At 49.3% G+C, this 19,029-nt stretch overlaps 1 protein-coding gene and 1 pseudogene across 1 annotated transcript; both read right to left on the bottom strand.

The window, feature by feature from the left end:
- Positions 1–2,567: 2,567 nt before the first annotated feature.
- Positions 2,568–5,312, bottom strand: LOC127582763 (immunoglobulin lambda-1 light chain-like). Its single transcript, XM_052038336.1, has 3 exons — positions 5,208–5,312; positions 4,753–5,109; positions 2,568–3,269 (listed from the first exon to the last, which is right to left on the bottom strand). Exons 1-3 carry the CDS (start codon positions 5,251–5,253, stop codon positions 2,950–2,952), a joined length of 723 nt encoding a protein of 240 aa, XP_051894296.1. The 5' UTR covers positions 5,254–5,312; the 3' UTR covers positions 2,568–2,949.
- Positions 5,313–14,018: 8,706 nt separating this feature from the next.
- On the bottom strand, positions 14,019–14,126 carry LOC127582778 (uncharacterized; annotated as a pseudogene).
- Between the last annotated feature and the right edge of the window lie 4,903 nt (positions 14,127–19,029).

A 19,029-nucleotide genomic window follows, 5' to 3' on the forward strand; every position in this document is an offset into this window, starting at 1 on the left:
TGGTGGTGAAGGTCATTGGCCCGGAATGTTACCTCAGTTTTCCTCTCTCCACCGATGCTGCCTGACCACCTGAATATTTCCAGCAATTTTTGTGTTTACTTCCTTTATTATCCTTCCCAAGCGCCGACTATTTTGTTCTAATTTTATCATCACTGCCTTCCCATCATCCCCTCGCCTTTTCCTCGATTATTTCCTGCAGTCACAGAGTCATAGATTAATACGGCATTGAAATAGGCCCTTCGGCCCAACTCTTCCATGTCCACAGTGGTGCCCCCCAAGTTAGGCCCATTGCCTGCGTTTGTTCAATATCGCTCTAAAACCTTCCTCTGTATGTACTTATCCAAATATCTTTTGAATGCTGTTACTGTACCTGCCTCAGCCACTTTCTCTGGCAGCTCTTTCCACATCTGCACCATTCTCTGGGTGAAGAAGTTGCCCTTCAGGTCACTTTTAAATCTTTTACCTCTCAGCTTAAAGCGATGCCCTCTAATTTTTAGGTTTCCTTCCCTGGGAAAATAGACTATGTGTGTTCATCCTATTTATACCCCTCATGGCTTTATTCACCTCTATAAAGTCACCCCTCAATCTCCTACGTTCCAAGGAATAAAGTCCCAGTCCACCCAACTTCTTCCTGTAACTCAGACCCTCGAGTCCTGCCAGCATCCTCATAAATCTTCTCTGCACTCTTTCCAGTTTAATGATGTCTGTCCTATAACAGGGTGAACAAAACTGTACACAATGCTCCAAGTGCAGGTTCACCAACATCTTGTACAACTGCAACATAACCTTCCAACTCCTGTACTCAGTGCCCTGACTGATGAATACCATCGTGCAAAATGCCTTCTTCACCACCCTGTGTACCTGTGATGCCGGTTTCAGCGAACTATGTACTTGCAGTTCTCGGTCCCTCTGTTCCACAACACTCCTCAGTAAGTCCTCCCCTGGTTCGACTTCCCAAAATGCAAAACTTCACACCTAGCTGAATTGAAAGCCATTTGCCAACCCTCGGCCCACTTACCCAACCGATCAAGATCCCCGAACAATGTTGATCTCTCAGGGGACCTACTTTCTCCCTCGCCACCCTTTCAATATACCTATGGGATCTTTTGGGATTTTCCTTAATTGTGCCTGCCAGATACTTCTCATACCCTAAGGTTGCCCTCTCATATCCTTCTTAAGTGTACTCCTGCACTTCTGATAGTCGTTGAGGGATTCGCTCGTTCCCAATTGCCTAAACCCAATGTATGTCTCCTTCATTTTCCTGACCAGAGCCTCAATTTCTCTCCTCAATCAGGATCCCCTGAACTTGCCCTTCACCTCGGACTCTTAATGCCACACTTTTAAAGTATTCCCACTTGCCAGTTATTCCTCTTCCAGCAAACAGTCTCACCCAATCGACCTCTGCAGGATTCCACTTATTCCCTCCAAAATTGGCCCTGCCAGTTTCAGACATTAACCCGTGGACCCATCCTATCTTTCTCCAAAACTCTTTTAAACATAATAGGATTATGTTAGGTGACTGAAGTGCCCCCAGACTGACGCTTCAGTCACTTACCCTACCTCATTCCCTCAAAGGAGGTCCAGTGCTGCGCCCTCTCGTGTAGAGTCCTCCATATATTGATCAAGGAAATTTTGCTGGACTCCTTGAACAAACTCCACCCCACCCAAGCTGATTGCACCATATTTGGCCCAGTTAATGTTGAGGAAGTCGAAATCCCCCACTCATACCACCCAACTACTCTGACAACTGTCTTCGATCTCTCTCTGCATCTTATTATTTATTTTACTATTCATTATTGCTTACCATTTATTTATTTTGTAACAGTAATTTTTATGTCTTCGTGTCTTGCACTGTACTGCTGCTCCAAAACAACAAAATTCACGACATATGTCAGTGATAATAAACCTGATTCTGATTCTGATCTGCTCCCCTAATTCCTGCTGATTATTGGGGGAGGGGAACTATAATACAGACCATCAAAGTGACCATCGCCTTCTTGTTCCTAAATTCCAACCATATAGCCACAGTGGATGATCCACCAAGAAGGTCCTCTCGAACCTCTGTTGTGATCTCCCTCTCCAGAAAAGCACCTCCACCTCCGAACCCCCCCCCACTCCCCCCCCCCCCCCCCCCCCGCCGCCTCACCCCCACCGTTTCTGCACCTCTGTCAGGCCTGCAGCGTCTGTATCCTGGAACATTGAGTTGCCAGTCCTGCCCTTCCCTCAGCCATGTTTCTGTCTGGCAATAATATCCCAGACCCCAGAGCTAATCCATACCCGGAATACATCTGCCTCACCTGTTGCGTCTCTCGCATTGAAATAAATGCAGTTTAATCCACTGGTTTTTCCTCTCCCTTTCCTGTGCTCCTGGCTCTCCTGACCACGAAAATTTCTCTCACTGGCTAGAGTATTTTCCCCTGACTTCTCAGTTCAGGAGCGGTTTCTTCTCACTTCGCGGAACCAGGACAAGGACCGGAGCAGAGAGACGAGTCTCCCCCCACCTCCCACCTCCCACCCGCTGTCAGGATGGGAAGAGCACGCCAGGTAGCGAGACACACACACGGAAATCATTCCTGCACTGATCATCTTTATTGGTAGTTAATCAACGTTACCGTCTGTCAGTCTGATTCTGAATCAGAAAAAAAACATTCATTAGTTATTTTAATTAAATCCATCCCTGGTGCCAGAGAAAACCATTCCCCGGCTGAAATTTCCAAAGAAGCCAAGTAACTGGTCACTTTAACCCCGTGTAGCCTCTCGGTGGGAGAAGCAGAACAAAAGCAGCTCGGGGTACAAATATTCCAAGAACACGGTGGAAACCACAGAGAGCGGAACAGAAGCACAGAGCACAGTGAAGACCGAGCGCACAGAGTGGGAGAGGGGGTGAAAGATGCAAGGCAGTGATCTCCCGGTAACCAGGGAGCAAACACGCCCGCAGCCGCACTCTGTTCAACAGCTGGATTGTGCGATTGTTGCGGATATTTTCGAGGCTGCTCCTTGTTGAACTGTGCAGGAGTACACCTTCCCACTGCTCCAGTCTGTGCCGGGCACCGTCAGGTAGCTGCTGAGACTGAAGGTGTTGTCCGTGTTCCGCCTCACCGCGCTGGTTTCCACCTGACTGCTCGTCGGACTCCCGTCCACTGTCCAGCTGACGGCAGGCAAGCCCACCGACAGTTTACTGACCAGGCAAACTAAGGTGCCCGCTCCTTTGGCGATCTCCTCGGCTGACGGCCCAAGCAGTTTTACTGAAGGGTCCGGGAGTTGCTGAGCTGGAACGGGAACAAGAGAAGACGTGTTTCAGGTCACGGAAGAGCTCGCGTCATTTCACAGTTTGAGAGAAGCGCGATTGAAAGGTTCCAGCTTCCTATAGTGGGACCCGAGTCTCACTGAGGGACAGGGCAGTGTCCATGGAGGACAGTGCATGTTGGTCAACACTGAAGAACGAGACATTTGAGGCCAAGTTCTGTTTTAGGATCCTCCTGGTGACTCGTTGGTTTCCAGCATCACCCGCTCGGTGACTTCACCTCCAGCTCCCGGGGTATATCCCGGCCTGTGACACAAGCTCTGATTGGCGGACAGTCCCCCAGGGAGGTCTCACTTGATCTCAGAACCTCTGGTTCGTGAGGGAGGGAACCGTGATCAGACTTCCGATTACCAACCAGTGACCCCTCGCTCTGGGACCAGTGATTGACAGTGGAAAATCTACTCCAACCAGTGAGGCTTTTTGGCACCGAGTCATTAAGGAATTGAGACACACACCGGCACCAACAGCGAACACGCATCAGTTTAATGTGGCCACTCACGGTGCCACCAGCGACTCGTTCCTCTTCTTCCCTTCTCCCCACCCACCCATCAGTAATACCCGACTGTGCACCCACTGCTGTCGGGAGAATAAACCCATCTCACACTCTGCACTGCCACAAATGGGCGAGGCCACTGTGTGCGCGGTCCTGAGCTTCATGGAGCAGGACAAGGCAGGTCGCTCTGTGATCTGGGATGATGTCGAGGGATTCGGCTCCCACTCACTCGGTGCAGCGACCGCAATCGCTGAGCAGCGGTTCCCGGAAAGGAGCAGCGCTCAAGGGAATAGATGGCAGGAGAGAGGGGGCAAGGACTGGGCAATGGGAGAGGGGCTTTTATTGGATGTGTGTCTGCAGGAGATTCCACCCTCACTGGGAGGATTGGAGGTTCAGTTAAAGTCCGAGGGAGTTTTCGCTGGAGGGTCCTAATACAATAACTTGAAACTTGTCGTTGTCCTATCTTGACAACTGTGGGCTGTCTTTAGTCGGCAATGTCCTGTCCACAGGGAGACTCCGGGCCGCACTTGAAGCAGCTGGAACTCCTCACGTTCGCTTCTACCAAACCAACACAAATGCGGACAAACTGACGGGACGGAAGTCGCGCAAACTCACACAGAGAGGGCGAGTTCGTGTCCGAAACATAATATTGAAGAGCACATGTCAGGGACACAGCACACGGCACCAGAAATTGCACAAATTCACACAGAGCGTTAATGCATAGTTTATCAGGAAATGCAACTAAAAAGAGAAATGTGGTCATTAAAAGACGGTGACAATTCACTGAACAGAACTCTATCCAGTAGAAATGGCGCTGGACACGGAACACGATTGGATTGTAAATCAACATTTTCACTGTAAAATTCACCAGGAAATTAAAACGTACAAATTGTCAGTTGCCAGGTGACCGTATTCATGCGTTAGTAATTGCAGGACGGATTTCCCAGATACTTACCTGTAACAAAGAGCTTGGTCCCTGGGCCGAACACAATAGCGCTTCTCGATGAAAACCACGTTCCGCAGTAATAGACGGCGGCGTCATTCACCTCCACGTTCTTTATGATCAACTGGTAAACGGTGGCGGCGCCGTTGGCTTTCGACGTGAAACGGTCGCTGCTAAACCCAGGCCCATAGGTCGGGGCGCTGTTACTGTAATAGTAATAGAGGATCAATTGTGGCAACGTTCCCGGTGTCTCCTTGTAAAAGTCAACATAATAGCCATGCTTGGTCCCGATGTTACATTCCAGCGTGGCCGTGGCTCCTGGATTCACCGACACGGTCGGAGGCTGAGTCAGAGTCTGGGACTCTCCAGCTGGAAAAGAGCAGGGATTCAACTTTAACCGTTGACTCTTTAATGTGACCCCAAGAGCCCACATCAGCAACCGCTGGCGGTACAGACTTGGTACTTACAGACCAGCCACAGTGCCAGATACCAGAAAAAGCACAGCTTCCGCATTGTTGCTGCCCGTCAGCTTCCTGCCTCCCTTCAGCCGCTGTCTCTGTGACAGACTGTGGCCGCCGCTGCCGATGGAACCCAGTTATAGAGCCATTCACACCAGGGAGGAAATCCATGCAAATCAGGGCGACTGACACTGACCAACCAGAGCAAGGATCTGAAACCCTCCCATTCGCCGTCAGACACCGTCGGCTTGAAGCGGCGACACTGTCAGCAACTGACTGATCTGTTCAAAACAACCCGGGAATGAGCAGGTCGCTCATTGTCTGATGTTTCCCACTTTCTCCCTTCATTCCCCTGATTCAGTTGTTGCCGCACTCCACCCCTCAGTCCAGAGATGCCCCTCACACCTCCAGTTACAACAGGGGAGGACACTGCAGGTTTCCTGTTCCCACATCAGTCATTCAGACATTGAGATCAAACCCACCCCGACAGAATGAGGTAGCAGTCATATACAGGCCCCCTAACAGCAGTCAGGAAGTGGACCATAAGTTGCAGATTGAGATAGAAAAAGCGTGCCAGAGTGACAATGTGAAGATAATTATGGGGGATTTTAACATGAAGGTGGACTGGGAAATCCAGCAAGGCGGTAGAACTCAGGAGAGTGAGTTTGTGGAATGTCTAAGGGATGTTTTTCTGGAGCAACTTATTGAGAAGCCCACCAGGGGATCGGCTGTTTTGGATTGGGTGCTGTGTAGTGAACCCGAGGTGATTAGGGAACTAAGGGTAAAGGAACCCCTGGGAACAAGTGATCACAATATGATTGAGTTTAGTTTCAAGTTTGAGAAGGAGAAGCTGATAACTGGTGTATCGATATTTCAGTGGAATAAGGGAAATTACAAAGGTATGAGAGAAGAGTTGGCCCAAATTGATTGGAGGAGTAAATTAGCTGGAGGGACGGCGGAGGAGAAATGGAAGAAATTTCTACAGGAAATAAGGAAAATGCAGGATAGATATATTCCAAGAAAAAAGGTTTTGAATGGAAAAAAGGCACAGAAGTGGATAACGAGGGAGGTGAAGGATAAAATAAAAGCAAAAGGGGCGGCGTACAAAGTAGCAAAAATTAGTGGGAAAACAGAAGATTGGAAAGTTTTTAAAAATCTGCAGAGAGAAACTAAGAAGGTCATTAGGAAAGCAAAGATGTTATGAAAGGAAGCTGGCGGACAACATTCGGAAGGATTCTAAGAGCTTTTTTAAATACATAAGGAATAAAAGAGAGACACGGGTTGACATAGGACCAATTGATAACAGTGCAGGAGGTATTATAATGGATGATAGTGAGATGGCAAGGGAATTGAATGAATATTTTGCATCGGTCTTCACCGTGGAGGACATAAGCAATGTGCCGGTTAGTCAGGAGTCTCACGAATTGGAACTGAATTCAGTTGAGATTACTAGGGAGAAGGTGCTAGGAAAACTAAAGGGGCTTAAGACTGATAAGTCTCCCGGACCGGATGAGGTGCATCCCCGGGTTCTGAAGGAGGTGGCTGTAGAGATAGCGGAGGCATTGGCGATTATTTTCCAGGAATCGATAGATTCTGGCATGGTTCCGGAGGACTGGAGGGTAGCGAATGTAGTTCCGTTGTATAAGAAAGGTGGGAGGCAGCACAAAGGAAATTACAGACCTATTAGTCTGACGTCAGTGGTGGGAAAGTTATTGGAATCTATCTCAAGGAGGAGGTTACCGAATACCTAGAGGCGCAAGGCAAGATTGGACCTAGATGACATGGTTTTGTGAAGGGGAGGTCCTGTCTGACCAACCTATTGGAGTTTTTTGAAGAAATCACAGGTAGGGTGGATAAGGGAGAGGCGGTAGACGTTGTGTATTTAGACTTTCAAAAGGCCTTCGATAAGGTGCCTCACAAGAGACTGATTAATAAGATGAGAGGTCATGGAATTATGGGTAGGATAGCAGAATGGGTGGAGCAGTGGCTGGTTGGCAGGAAGCAAAGGGTGGAAATAAAAGGATCTCGTTCTGGTTGGTTACCGGTTACTAGTGGTGTGCCGCAGGGGTCGGTGTTGGGGCCGCTCCTTTTTACCTTGTACATCAATGATTTGGATGATGGAATAAATGGTTGTGTGGCTAAGTTTGCGGATGACACCAAGATAAGTGGAGGAGTAGGGAGCATAGAGGAAATAGAAAAGATGCAGAGGGACCTAGACAGTTTAGGAGAATGGGCAAGGAAATGGCAGATGAGATTCAATGTTGAGAAATGTGCAGTTGTACACTTTGGAAGCAGAAATAAGCGGGTAGATTATTATCTAGAAGGAGAGAAGATTGAAAGTACGGTAGTAAAAAGGGACTTGGGGGTACTCGTACAAGATACCTTAAAAGTTAACCACCAGGTTGGATCGGTGGTTAAGAAAGCGAATGCTATGTTGGCATTCATCTCGAGAGGTATAGTGTATAAAAGTAAGGAAGTGTTGATGAGGCTCTACGGGGCACTAGTGAGGCCTCATTTGGAATACTGTGCGCAGTTTTGGGCCCCACATCTTAGGAAGGATGTGCTGACGTTGGAGAGGGTTCAGAGGAGATTTACGAGAATGATTCCAGGAATGAAAGGGCTTACGTATGATGAGCGTTTGTCGGCTCTTGGACTGTACTCACTGGAGTACAGAAGGATGAGAGGGGACCTCGTAGTGACATTTAAAATGTTGACAGGAAAGGATAGAGTAGATGTGGCTAGGCTGTTTCCCTTGGTGGGCGAGTCCAGGACCAGAGGGCACAATCTTAGAATTAGAGGGTACAGTTTCAAGACAGAGATGAGGAGAAACTTCTTTACCCAGAGGGTGGTGAAATTGTGGAACTCCTTGCCATGCACAGCAGTGGAGGCCAGATCAGTGGGGGTGTTCAAGGAGGAGATAGACAGATATCTAAATAGTCAAGGTATCAAGGGATATGGGGATAAGGCTGGAACATGGGATTAGAATAGTTTTTTTTCCACCCCATTTCTTTTTCCCTTTTCCTTGGAGCAGACTCGATGGGCCGAATGGCCTGCTTCTGCTCCCTTGTCTTGTGATCTCGTGATCTTGTAAATGTGGGGATGAAATCTGGTCTCTGTAACAGTGAACTGTCGGACGGCCCTTTGCGGGAGGGAACCTCCCATCTTAACCCGGTCTGTGTCCTTCTCCAGACCCACAACATGCCCTCAGTGTGCCAGTGAGTTTACATAAGCGTTTGGCTTCAAAAAAGACCCAGGGTATTAAATAGATTTACTAGACAGAGAAGAGCCAGTAGATTAGTCAGGAGACCATTGAGGATACCCTGCTCTCTACCTGTATGATATTCAGAGTACTGATTGGGAAGAGTCTTCCCCTGGGGATGGAGAGAGGGACATACAGGTGAGTCAGTTGTGCAGGGAGAGAGAGAGATATGGTCTGGAGAGCGAAAGGAGAAGGGATTCTATCGTCTGTGCTCACAGACACGATTCCTGAGGGTTTGTTATCTCCCGGGTGCCTGGTGTCAATGATGTCACTGAACAGTTTCTTTTTACAAAATAAACTTTATTCATCATAAAAAATCAAACTATTTACAACAATAAAACAGTGCAAACCTTTACATTCGTGAACAGATCAATCATTAGTGTTACGTTTTCTTGTGAAACCCACAGCACCGATGCCACTCGTGTGGCTCCCTGGGGTGATACCCCAATCCTATATTCACACCACTTAAGGGGCTTCCTCGCCTGACCCCTCCACTCCCTCTCCAGTGGCAGAATAACCCAAAACTGTAGGCCTTCCCCACCGAGCCCTTGCATTGGCTGCACCCAGCTTCAGTGCATCCCTCAGCACGTCCTCCTGCAGCCTGGAATGTGCCAGTCAGCAGCATTCCCCTACGGACATCTCGCAGTGCTGGGAGACCAACAAGTTTCGGACAGACCAAAGGACATCTTTCACCAAGTTGAAGACCTTCCAGCAGCAGCAGATGTCTGTCTCTATGTGTGTCCCCAAGAACAGCAGGTAGATCAGAGAATCCTCTGTTACGCAGCTGCTGGAGATGAACAGTGAAAAGGACCCTTGCATCTTTTGCCACACCCTCCTCACAAACCCACAGCCTGCAAAGAGATGGGCGACCATCTTGGCCCCAGCACAGTCCTCCCAGGGGCAGCATGTGCTGGGAGAGATGTTTTGACCGTGCAGGAAGGACCTGATTGGGAGGGCCCCTCTCACCGTCAGCCAAGCGAGGTCTTGGTGCTTGTTGGTGAGTTCTGGCAATGAGGCATTCTGCCAGATGGTCCAGGCTGTCTGCTCAGGGAACCACCCCACAGTATCTATCGAGTTCTTCTCCTGGAGTGTCTGCAGGATGTTCCATGCTGACCACTGCCTGATGGACTTGTGGTCAGTGTTGGTCTGGCAGAATTTTTCCACGTAAGGACAGGTAGTGGGGCAACGTCCAGCTGACTGGGTTGTTGCATGGCAATGGGTCCAGGGCCATTCTGTGCAACACTGGAGACAGGTAGATCCTCGGCACATAGTGACACTTGGTGCCCACGTACCTTGGTTCCATGCACAGCCTGTTGCAACCACAGATGAAGGTGTTCATCAGGATGAGGGTGACATTGAGGACACTTCTGCCCCCATTGTTCAGGGACTTGTGCATGGAGACCCATCAGACCCGCTCCATCTTGCATCCCCAGATAAACCAGAAGATAGCATGGGTGATTTCCAAGCCGGAGCAATGAGGAACAGGCCACACCTGCACCATGTATAGCAGCCCTGACAGCACCTCACACCTGATGACCAAGTTCTTCCCAGTTATTGAGAGGGAGTGCTGTTCCCACATTTCCAGTTTCTGCTTCACCTTCCCATTCCACTCCCACCAATTTATCTTGCACGTCCCAGCCCCTCCGAACCAGATCCCCAGCACGTTCAGGTAGTCAGACCTGATGGTGCAGGGGATGTTGGATCGGTCGGGCCAGTTGCCGAAGAGCATGGCCTCACTCTTCGCGCAGCTAACTCTGGCCCCTGATGCCAACTCAAACTGGTCTCAGATGCTGATCAATCTGTGAACTGACCTTGGGTGCGAGCAGAAGACGGCAGCATCGTCCATGTACAGGGAGGCTTTCACTTGGGTGCCCCCACTGCCTGGCAACGTCACCCCTCTGCTGCTGTCGTCCTTCTTGATGGATTCGGCAACGGGTTCTATACAGCACACGAACAAGACAGGGGAGAGAGGGCAGCCCTGCCTGACTCCAGACTTGATGGGGAATCTGTCTGTCTCCCACCCATTGATTTGGACTGTGCTACTGATGTCTGTGTAGAGCAGCTGGATCCAATTCCTGATTCCCTCCCCAAAGCCCATTTTGATAGCACGTCCAACATGTACGTGTGTGAAATCCTGTCAAAGGCCTTCTCCTGGTCCAATCTGACCAGGCAGGTGTCCACCCTTCTGTCCTGCACGTAGACAATGGCATCCCTGAGCAGTGCAAGGCTGTCAAAGTTCTTCCTGCCAGGTACAGCACAGGTTTGGTCTGGGTGGATCAACTGTCCCAGAGCAGACTTGACCCTGTTGGTGATGGCCTTGGACAGGATCCTATAATCCACATTCAACAGTGAGATGGGTCTCCAATTTCTGATGTCCGCCCTCTCCCCCTTCTGCTTGTAGATGAGAGTAATGGTGCCCTTCCTCATGGATTCTGACATGGTGCCAGCCAGAAGCATAGTGTTGTACACTTCCAGCAGGTCCAGGCCCATCCAGTCCCACAGAGCTGACAACAACTCAGCCAGTAAGCTGTCACTTCTGGGAGCTTTATTCGAATCAAAGAAACGGATGGAGCTGATCAGCTCCTCCAGGGACAGTGGTTGGTCCAGACTCTCCTGCTTGCTGTCATCTGGGACCTCCGTGATAGAGGACAGGAAGTTTTGGGAGGTGGTGCTGTCTGTGGGCTTTTTGTCATACAGGCTGGCATAGAAGGATCTGCAGGTCCTTGATATGTCCGTCTGCGAGGAAGTTACTGAGCTGTCCTCTTCCTTAAGGCTGACGGTCACAGAGCTCCCCCTGTGCACTTTTTGGAAGAAGAAACATGAGCACATCTCATCCTGCTCCACAGAGCAGACCCTGGATCGGAAGATCATCTTGGAGGATTCAGAGGCATGGAGCTGAGCTTGCAGGCTCTTCGCCTCTCAGAGTTCCTCCCTCACGTCCACCCCCCTTGAATGCAGAATGAGAAGTTGCTGCAAGTCTGTCTGGAGTTGACACAGTTCCCTCTGACTCTGTCTTGCTTTCTGGATCCCTCTGCGGATGAAGAACATCTTGATGTTCTCCTTTGTGGCTTCCCACCAGTACACAGAGGAGTCAAAGAGGGGTTTCCCAGTTTTCCAACCTGCATAATCCCTCTTTAGTTCCTCAAATGCTCTCTGGGGTCAGCAGCTTGACATTCAACTTCCACATCCCCCTGCCTGCCTTCTGGTCCTCTTGTAGGTGACAGGAGGCCCAAAGGAGACGGTTGTCAGAGCAGAACACCATCCTGACATCCATGGATCTGACCGTGACTGGCTCTGACACAAAGAGGAAGTCAATCCAGGACTGGCTGAGCTGTGCGATCTCGACCAGGGGGGTTGTGGCTGTGCTCCGCCTGCAGGGGTGCTGAAGGTATCACGCAGCTTGACATCTTTAACTGTTTCCATCAGGAGTCTGGAGCTGCTGTCTAGTCTGCTGTCGGCACTGCAGGATTGTCCAGCCGCATTGATGATGCAGTTGAAGTCACTGTCCAGAATGACTGGCCAGGACATCGCCAGCAGTGGTGGAAGCTGCTGGAGGATGGCCAGCTGCTCGCTCCACACGGGCGAGGCGTATGCATCAATTAACTGGAGCGGAATGTTCCTGTACATCACACCTGCCATGAGGAGCCCCCTTCCCCACCACCTCTTTGACTTTGGTGATTAAGAAGTTTTTCTCCGCATCAGAATCCCCAGGCCGGAAGCACGACCATCATTGCCCCCTGACCATACTAACAACCTGTGGGACCAGCATCACGACCACCTCCGATAGTTGCATAGGTGCGGCAGCCCGTACTATTGCAGGAAATTCAATTCTGCCTTGACCTTGGCAAGGAACTGCAAGGCGTAAACACATTGCACAGTGTGCTTCACACTGCACACGTTCAGAGATGCCAGTTTTATCTCCATGGCTATTTTGGAGTTCAGTACCAATCACACAGTCCATTTTCATTTGCCCTGGGCCCTCATGTCCACAACTTTGGTGAACTGCATCACCGATTCAGGGCTCAGATATTGGGAGTGGTCTCCCACTGGGTGTGGGGTCCCTTGTGGCAAGGCTTGTGGTGTCACTGGGAGTTGATCCATCTGTGCCCCTGTTCTTTTCTCTGGTGGTCAAGTTTCTTTCATCTCCCGGTGCTGGGATGCATCGGATGCGGTGCTGCTCCTGGTCTCCCAGAGCTGGGGGCAGCGACAACCTCTGTGCTTCTCCCAGTCTCCCGGAGCTGGCGGATGGCAGGCAGCGTTCTTCACTCGCTTCTTCCTGTCTGTTGATTCCCTTCAGTTTTGTCTCCTCCACTTTGACGCTTCTTCTGCCTCCGTCATTGGATTCCGCTGTTGCTTTTGTCCTCTGATGAGGAGAGCTTGCTGGCGTCCGTATGTTGCATGATTCTTTTCTTCCCGGTCCCCTTGTTACCGTGGCTCGTTGTCTGTTTTGGTGGTGTCTCCTGTGCCTTCTTCCTCTTCACCACCTCTCATTCCCTTTCTTGTCCCTTCCCCACTCCCTCTTCCATTGACTCCTCCTCTTGGGGAAGGGGCTGGGAGTTCATGGCTGGAGGTTGGGTGCTCAAGGTGATCGAGTTGTCCTCATCCCTCCTGGTCTTGGTCTCTTCTGAGGCCTCTATGCTGATGGGGGGTGGGTCAGTTTTTCTCAGGGTGTTGTTGGTACTGACTCCCCCTCTTATTGCCTGTGCATAGGTATAGGCTCAGTTTGGGCAGTCCTTACAGAGGTGGCCTGCTTCCCTGCACAGCTTGCAACATTTGCTTCCCCGACAGTCTTTTGTTTGGTGACCTTCCTGCTTGCAGTTCTTGTAGATGACTGCACTGCACTGGGCCGCCACGTGTCCGGGTTTGCTGCAGTTGCAACACATTCTGGGTTGTCCCGTGCACACCATGTATCCACGGTTCCCTCCGATGACAAATACTGAGGAGGGGTGGATGATGGATCCATTTGCGTGAACTCTCAACTTGCCCTTCACCTGACACTTGCTGGTCCAGATCCTGAACAGGTCTTTGATGTCGACGCAGCTTCCTGCTCCCTCGATGTAACGAGCCAGGAAAGTGAGGACATCCACCATGGGCACATGTGGGTTAAACATGTGCACTGTTACCACATGTTCCTTCTGGTTGAGGGGGGGGGGGATTAAAGTGTGGCTGCACCTTTAGCAGTGACAACGGAGATTCATTCCCCTTCTCTCAAAAGTCCTGCAGCAGCTTCCGCCATCCCGCCGGGTGCTTGAAGGTAACATAGACGTATCTGTTACCCATGAAGTCCTGGAGGCAGTAGATGTCCTTAGCCTCAAACTTGCAAGTTTCCAGCAAGATCTTTCTGATGAAGAGGTCCCATGTGAAAGGGTCCCCTCACTGAGATCCTTCACTGTCACACTGACCATATTGCGAATCCCTCCTCCTGAGATGCTCGTTGCTGCCGCCATCCTGATGCAGTCAGTCATTTGCTGAACAGAGGAGTTAGACTGGTTTTCCAATCAGCATTCGGATCCACCTCTGTGTCAGCAGGTTAAGCTCTCATCAGGCAGCCGCTTGATCACAAAGAGTCCTCGATGTCTTTCCTTCAATGTCGGTGTCTGTAGAGATCCACCACGAATCGGTCCCCACAGATACTACACTTGATCTCAGCCAAAAGGCTGAGAAGCAAATGTGATTTTTCGGGTCCTGGTCGGTGTTGTGGAACCTCGAAGTACAAGCACATAGTTCACTGATAGCGGCATCACGGGTGGACCGGTTGGTGAAGAAGGCATTTGGCACACTGGTGTTCATCAGTCAGGACACTGAATATGGGACTTGGGAAATTATGTTCACAAGCACAGTTGGAGTTGTTTCTGTGTCAATCTGTGCTGTGACCATCATCAGGAATTGATTCATGGAATATTGCACTGCAGGTGAGGATGTCCTGGGTCAATGGAGGACAGAATTTTTTCACATATCAAAAATTACAAGGGGATCTTGATCAGCAAGGTAAGTGGCTGAGGAATGGCAAATTGTGTTCAATCCAGAGGTGTGAGGCATTGCACTTTGAGAAGTCAAACCAGGGTAGGACTTTAACAGTGAACAAGATGGCACTAGGGAGTGTTGTAGAACAGCGGTACCAAGGAGTACAAGTACATAGTTCCCTGAAGGTGGTGTCACATGTTGACAGGGTGCTGAAGAAGGCATTTGGCATGCTGGCCTTCATCTAATCTGGGCATTGAGTATACGAGCTGGGATGCGATTTTGCAGTTGTACGAAACATCAGTAAGGCTGCACCTGGAGTATTGCATACAGTTTTGGTCGCCCTGTTATAGGATGACTTCGATACACTGGAAAGAGTGCCAAGAAGATTTTCGAGGATGTTGCTGCGTCACAAGGGCCTGAGTTATAGGGGAGGTTGGATGGTCCAGGACCTTTTCCTTACAGTGCAGGAGACTGAGGCGGAACCTTACAGAGGCGCATAAAATGGACATAGAGAGGGTGAATGTACACAGTCTTTTTCCAAGGGAAAGGGAATTGAAAACTAGAGGGCGTAGGTTTAAGCTGAGGGGAAAATAAGCTGAGGGGACCTGAGGGGTAACTTCTTCACGCTGACGGTGGTGCGTATATTGGAAAGAGCTGCCAGAGGAAGTGGTTGAGTCAGAGACAAAATCAACATTTAAAAGACAGTTGAACAGGTGCATGGATAGGAAAGGTTTAGGGGGATATGGGCCTAATGCGGGCAAATGGGACAAGCTCAGATGGACAACTTTGTCAGCAGACATGAGTTGGGCCAAAGGGCCTGTGTCCATGCTGTATTAGTCTCTGAGTCTACTGTGAGTGAAGAAACAACAGAGAGGCATTAACCTGACCAGGACTATTGCACACAATGCCAGTTTGTGGGAAGGATATTGAGCAACAAGGGAGATTACACAAATCCAGTGATGGTGGAGAACTTCCATGATCCAAGTACAGACAGGACAGCAGTGACATGAAGGGCACAGAGTGGGAGGAGCTGATGAGAGTTTTGAGGGGAGCTTCCTTCTTTAGAACCTTTCTGGTCCAATGAGGACAGAGGGCAGAGGTGCAGCACTTCAGTCTGTACAAAGGAAGGAGGTCCTTCTGGAGTCTCAGCAAAGGAAGATGTGGCTGAGTTTCCAGCTGATACAGAGCAGGTCCAGGAATGTGTAGCTGCACTGAACATGGAGACAGTAAGAGAAGAACAAGAGAGAGTAGCAGTGTAATGGAGGGGAGCGAAGTATGAGTGAGTGCCCCAGAGGTCAGTATGAGGGTCACTGTTTTCCTTCATGTATATTAGGTTGGGTTTACAGGGCACAACCTACAGATTTACAGTTGACACAAAACTTGGAGGCACAGTGAACTGTGAGGACGATAGTGACAGACTTTAAGGAGACAGAGGCAGGCTGGTGGAGCAGTGGGACAGGTGACAGAGCGAGACAGACTAACAGTGAGAATAGGAGCAGGAATAGGCCATTCGGCCCCTTGGGCCTGCTGCGCCATTCAACACGATCACGGCTGATCATTGACTTCAGCTCTTGTTCCCACCTTCTCCCCATAACCCTTCATGAATATTTTTAATGACTTGGCCTCCACTGTCTTCTCTGGTAGAAAATCTGTGAAGAAATTTCTCCTGAACTTAGTTCTAAAGTTAATTCCTTTAATCCTGTGACCCTCTGGTTTCGGACTCTCCCGTGATTGGTGAAATCTTCCCCTGAACTAAAGTCCAGTCCTGTTTGAAGTTTACAAAGTACTGTAAGATCTCCTCTCATTCTTCAATGTTCTGATGAATAAAGGCCGAACCAACCCATTCTCCCTTCATGCAGAAGTAGTGACAGCGGCAAGAGCACAGAATGTACCCCGGCTGGGGACTTTAATATCAACCACTGAAAGAGGCTTGGGAGCCCCACCACTGCAGGCCGACTGTGGACTGAAGGACAGAGCTGCCAATCTGGGTTTGCAGCAGGTAGTGAGTGAACTCACTTGGGGGTAGGCGTCCTGGGTTCCAGGACAGAGGAAAGACTTTGTCACCCTGACACTCAAAAAATACTGAGATTTGTTCTGTTCACCAAAAGCAGGACAGATCCAGTCCAGCTAATTGTTGCCCAATCAGTCTACTCTCACTCACCAGCAAAGGTGGAAGGGGTCACCGACAATGGTATCAAGTGGCATTTACGCTGCAATAATCTGCTCACCGAAGCAGAGTTTGATTTTCACAGAACCACTTGGCTTTAGATCTGCAGACAAGTCAGTGGGAGAGAGAGGAGCAGCTATGTTGACAAATCACAGAAAGATGTACGAGCAAGAGATTTTTCAGTGATGAGCATTTTAACTTCCCCAATATTGACCAGGATTGCCTGAGTGTGAAGGGCACAGATGGGATGGAATTTGTAATGTTCATCCAGGAGAATTTTCCCAGCCAATTAATAGATAATCCTGCCAGGACCTGTCTGTACTGGACCCTGTCTTGTGAGTGAGGCTCGGCAACTGGTGGAAGTGTCAGTGAAGAGCATTTTGGGGATTGTGGTGATAATTCTGTGATGTTCAAGGTTGTTTTGGGAAGTGATAAGAATGGTCCAGATGTTCAGGTCTATAAATGGGGGAAAGTTGATTCCAATAACATGAGCTGGGGAAAGCTGACTGGGAGAAGCTGCTTGTGGGTAGAACAACATCCAGCTAGGGGGAGTGTTTTAAAAGTGAGAGAGTGAGAGTTCAGGGCCAACATCCTTGGTATCAAGGGATATCAAGGGCTTGATGAAGAAAACAAAGGAAGCACATGGCTGGTATCTGTGATTGAAAATGGGAGAGACCCTTGAGGAGTAGAGAAAGTGCAGGAGAGAAGAGAGGAAAGAAGGGCCATTAACCGTCACTGGAACACAAGATGAAGGAGAATCCGAAGGCATTTTTTAAGTATATTAGGAGTAGCAGTGTAAGTATGGAAAGCACAGGTCCCTTCAGGGAGCAAAAGAGGAATCTTTGCATGGAGCCAGGGGATGGGAGTGAGGACTTAAATGGATACTTCTCATCTGTATTTACTGAGGAGAAATGCACAGTAAATGGAGAGTTCAGGGAAAGGGGCAATGATATTCTGGAGCTTCTTAGAGTTAAGAAGATGGAGGTATTGGTATTGGTTTATTATTCTCACTTGTACCGAGGTGCACTGAAGAACTTGTCTTGCATACCGATCGTACAGGTCAATTCATTACACAGTGCAGTTACATTGAGTTAGCACAGAGTGCATTGAGGTAGTGCAGGTAAAAACAATTACATTACAGTGTAACGTGTCACAGCTACAGAGAAAGTGCAGTGCAATAAGGTGCAAGTTCACAATAAGGTAAATCGTGAGGTCAGAGTACATCTCATTGTACAAGGGAACCGTTCAATAGTCTTAACACAGTGGTGTAGCAGCTGTCCTTAAGTCTCGTGGTATATGCCCTCTGGCTTCTATATCTTCTACCTGATGGAAGAGGAGAGAAGAGATAATGACCCGGGTGTGTGTAGTCTTTGATTATGCTGCCTGCTTCGTCAAGGCAGTGAGAGCTAAAGGCAGAGTCCAAGGAGGGGAGGCTGGTGTCTGTGAATGCGTTGGGCTGTGTCCACAACTCTCTGCAGTTTCTTGTGGGCCTGGGAAGTGCAGTTGCTGTACCAAGCCATGATGCATTAAGATAGAATGCTTTCACTGGTGCATCGATAGAAGTTGGTGAGTGTCATAGGGGACATACCCAATTACTTTAGCCTCTTGAGGAAGTAGAGGCTCTGGTGAGCTTTCTTGGCCATGGCATCTACGTGATTTGACTAGGAAAGGCCATTGGTGATGTTCACTCCCAGGAAATTAAAGCTCTCAACCCTCTCGACCTCAGCACCATTGATGTGGATAGGTGCATGCACAGCGCTCCCATTCCTGAAGTCAATGACCAGCTGTTCTGTTTTGTTGACATCGAGTTAAAGGTTGTAGTCATTACACTATGCCACTAAGCTCTCTATCTCCTTCCTGTACTCGAACTCATTGCCGTTTGAGATAAGGTCTGCAATGGTGGTTTCATCTGCAAACTTGTAGATGGAGTTAGAGCAGAATCAGGCCACACAGTGCTGAGTACACAGGGAGTAGAGTAGAGGGCTGATGATGCAGTCTTGTGGGGCACCAGTGTTGAGAATATTCATGCCGGAGGTATTGCTGCCTATCCTCACTGATTGCTCTCTGTTGGTTAGAAAGTCAAGGATCCAGTTGCAGAGGGAGGTGTTGAGTCCCAGGTCTTGGAGTTTGGTGATGAGTTTGCTTGGGAATATAGTGTTGAAGGCAGAGCTGTAGTCAATAAACAATAGTCTAACATAGGTGTCTTTACTGTCCAGATGCTCCAGACCTGAGTGTAGGGCCAGGGAGATGGCATCTGCTGCAGACCTGTTTCAGCGATAGGTGAATTGCAGTGGGTCAAGATTGTCTGGGAGGCTGGAGTTGATGCGTGCCATGACCAGCCTCTCAAAGCACTTCATGATTGTGGATGTCAGAGCCACTGGTCAGTAGTCATTGAGGCATGTTACCTTGCTTTTCTTTGGTATCGGGATGATAGTGGTCTC

This window comes from Pristis pectinata, chromosome 24, assembly GCF_009764475.1.
Source record: "Pristis pectinata isolate sPriPec2 chromosome 24, sPriPec2.1.pri, whole genome shotgun sequence".
Taxonomy (NCBI): Eukaryota; Metazoa; Chordata; class Chondrichthyes; order Rhinopristiformes; family Pristidae; genus Pristis; species Pristis pectinata.

Excerpts from the sequence above, each read along its gene's own strand:
- LOC127582763 (XM_052038336.1), bottom strand. The coding sequence starts at position 5,253 with ATGCGGAAGCTGTGCTTTTTCTGGTATCTGGCACTGTGGCTGGTCT. Across the intron at positions 5,110-5,207 it reads TCTGGCACTGTGGCTGGTCT|CTGGAGAGTCCCAGACTCTG; the intron begins GTAAGTACCAAG and ends GCTCTTTTCCAG. Across the intron at positions 3,270-4,752 it reads GACCAAGCTCTTTGTTACAG|CTCAGCAACTCCCGGACCCT; the intron begins GTAAGTATCTGG and ends TTCCCGTTCCAG.